At 50.1% G+C, this 2,500-nt stretch overlaps 1 protein-coding gene across 1 annotated transcript in view; it reads right to left on the reverse strand.

The window, feature by feature from the left end:
* Positions 1–2,500, reverse strand: part of vwf (von Willebrand factor) — a 37,159-nt gene that overhangs the window by 15,187 nt on the left and 19,472 nt on the right. Inside the window, exons 26-28 of the mRNA XM_047822520.1 lie at positions 1,780–1,935; positions 998–1,133; positions 1–840 (exon numbers count right to left, since the gene is read on the reverse strand). The exon at positions 1–840 is cut by the window's left edge and continues 617 nt beyond it. Coding sequence (XP_047678476.1) covers positions 1–840; positions 998–1,133; positions 1,780–1,935 — 1,132 coding nt within the window. The remainder of the gene's footprint in view (positions 841–997; positions 1,134–1,779; positions 1,936–2,500) is intronic.

Genomic DNA, 2,500 nt, shown 5'->3' on the forward strand with positions numbered 1-2,500 from the left:
TTGAGGATGCTGGGAAATGGAGTCATAATGGCAGCAGATGGAGGAACAGTGGCGGGTGATGTGCTGAGCCGGACTGCTACAGGACTCGTGGTGGTGTAGCTAGTGGATGAAGATGTTGTGGATTTCTGAGTGGTTGTTTTCTTTAGAGGTTTAGGGTCCAACCCCAAGGTACACAGGTGGTCTGTAATCTCTAAAGCTCGGCTGTCCAGCTCTCCTGCACTGCTCAGAACATACAACCGACTACTAGGTGTGGCTTTTGTGATGTCATTGACCTGCGCCATGTTGACCTCGGGTCCCAGAGCGATGGTGAGAACTGTGATGTCTTTCTTCTTCAGCAGGCGCTGAGTGGTGCGCATGGGTCGGGGGTTTTTACTTGCCGTCAACAAAATAGCGACACGACCTGCGTGTTCTCGCTTGTTCTTGTCGTAAATGTAAACTGACAGATACTTGATGGCTTCATCCATAAAGGCTACGTCACCGCCGCTGTAGTGCATGTCACGCACCATTTTCTTGAAGATCCACTTCTGCACCTGCATATCATAGCTCTTTACTCCAGAATGGAAGAGGAGCACCGTAGCACGGGTGTGTGCTGAGCCCATACGGAAACGGTCCACCACACCCAGGATAAAGAGCTTGACCAAGCCGAAGTCTTCCTCACTGAGAGATGAAGACCCATCCACCAGGAAGGCCAGGTCCATTGCTCGATCACAGGCATCCTCAGGCACGGCTGTAGAGAAGGGCAGCGGTGTGGGTGTGGTGACGTCAGTGTCAGGGCTCAGTGTGGAGGTCGGGACAGACACAGGACATGGTCCACACGTTAACTTGTTCTCCTCACAATTACTGAAATGCAAGTGTATGAAATTCATGCTAGCAATATTTACATTAAACAACATTTTTTTTTATATTTCTTTCTTCAGTCGACATTTTTTATTCCTGTGGATTTAGCACTTAAATAGTAAGGTGACATTTAGGCTCTGACCCAGGCGATAGAACGTACCATATCTGACAGAGATGGGGGTCATCGTGATTGAGAATGATCTGCTTTCCGTGTGAAATCCGTTCTCCTCCATGCAAACACACCTGACACTGAGATGGATCCACGCAACGCTGCAGAACCTCGTCTAAGACCTGACCTGGAGAGGAGCAAACCATAATCTGGAGCAGTCTAGTGACAATAAGGCTGTTTCTCCAAAACATCAAGTAGCCTTCACTAGAACCCTGAGGTTCTCCTTCTTACTGAAACTGTAACACCAACATCAAATCGATCTGCTGCAGGATCAACACATTTTCAAGTTTTGACAGCTGAATGCATTCATTCATTCATCCATTCATCTTCTACCGCTTATCTGAACTTCTCGGGTCACGGGGAGCCTGTGCCTATCTCAGGCGTCATCGGGCATCGAGGCAGGATACACCCTGGACGGAGTGCCAACCCATCACAGGGCACACACACACTCTCATTCACACACACACACAAACACTACGGACAATTTTCCAGAGATGCCAATCAACCTACCATGCATGTCTTTGGACCGGGGGAGGAAACCGGAGTACCCGGAGGAAACCCCCGAGGCACGGGGAGAACATGCAAACTCCACACACACAAGGCAGAGGCGGGAATCGAACCCCCAACCCTGGAGGTGTGAGGTGAACGTGCTAACCACTAAGCCACCGTGTCGTGTGTGTCGTCCCCCCCCCCCATTTTGTGTAGTGAGAGATGTTGTGTAGTGAGAGATGTTGTGTGACAGTTCTGTGTAATAAACATGAGATGTTTGGTACCTGGTGGGCAGGAGGCGTGGCAGCCCTCGATGCAGCTGCTGGGGCAGTTTAAGGGTTGTGGATGTTGACAGGTTACAGGACAGGCTTTACCACAGGCGTTATAATGCCACTCACACTCCAAACCTGCATCTTTATTCAGCTCCTCACAGCTCAGAGCTGAAACACATCAAGAGTCAGGTCACACTCACTGAGCCATACACACTGAGCCACACACACTGAGCCACACACACTGAGCCGTACACACTGAGTCACACATAAACTCTCACCAGTCAGGTCACACACACTGAGCCACACACACTGAGTCACACATAAACTCTCACCAGTCAGGTCACACACACTGAGCCACACACACTGAGTCACACATAAACTCTCACCAGTCAGGTCACACACACTGAGCCACACACACTGAGTCACACATAAACTCTCACCAGTCAGGTCACACACACTGAGCCACACACACTGAGTCACACATAAACTCTCACCAGTCAGGTCACACACACTGAGCCACACACACTGAGCCACACACACTGAGCCGTACACACTGAGTCACACATAAACTCTCACCAGTCAGGTCACACACACTGAGCCACACACACTGAGTCACACATAAACTCTCACCAGTCAGGTCACACACACTGAGCCACACACACTGAGCCACACACACTGAGCCGTACACACTGAGTCACACATAAACTCTCACTAGTCAGGTCACACACACTGA

This window comes from Tachysurus fulvidraco, chromosome 13 (assembly GCF_022655615.1).
Source record: "Tachysurus fulvidraco isolate hzauxx_2018 chromosome 13, HZAU_PFXX_2.0, whole genome shotgun sequence".
In the NCBI taxonomy this organism is placed as follows: Eukaryota; Metazoa; Chordata; class Actinopteri; order Siluriformes; family Bagridae; genus Tachysurus; species Tachysurus fulvidraco.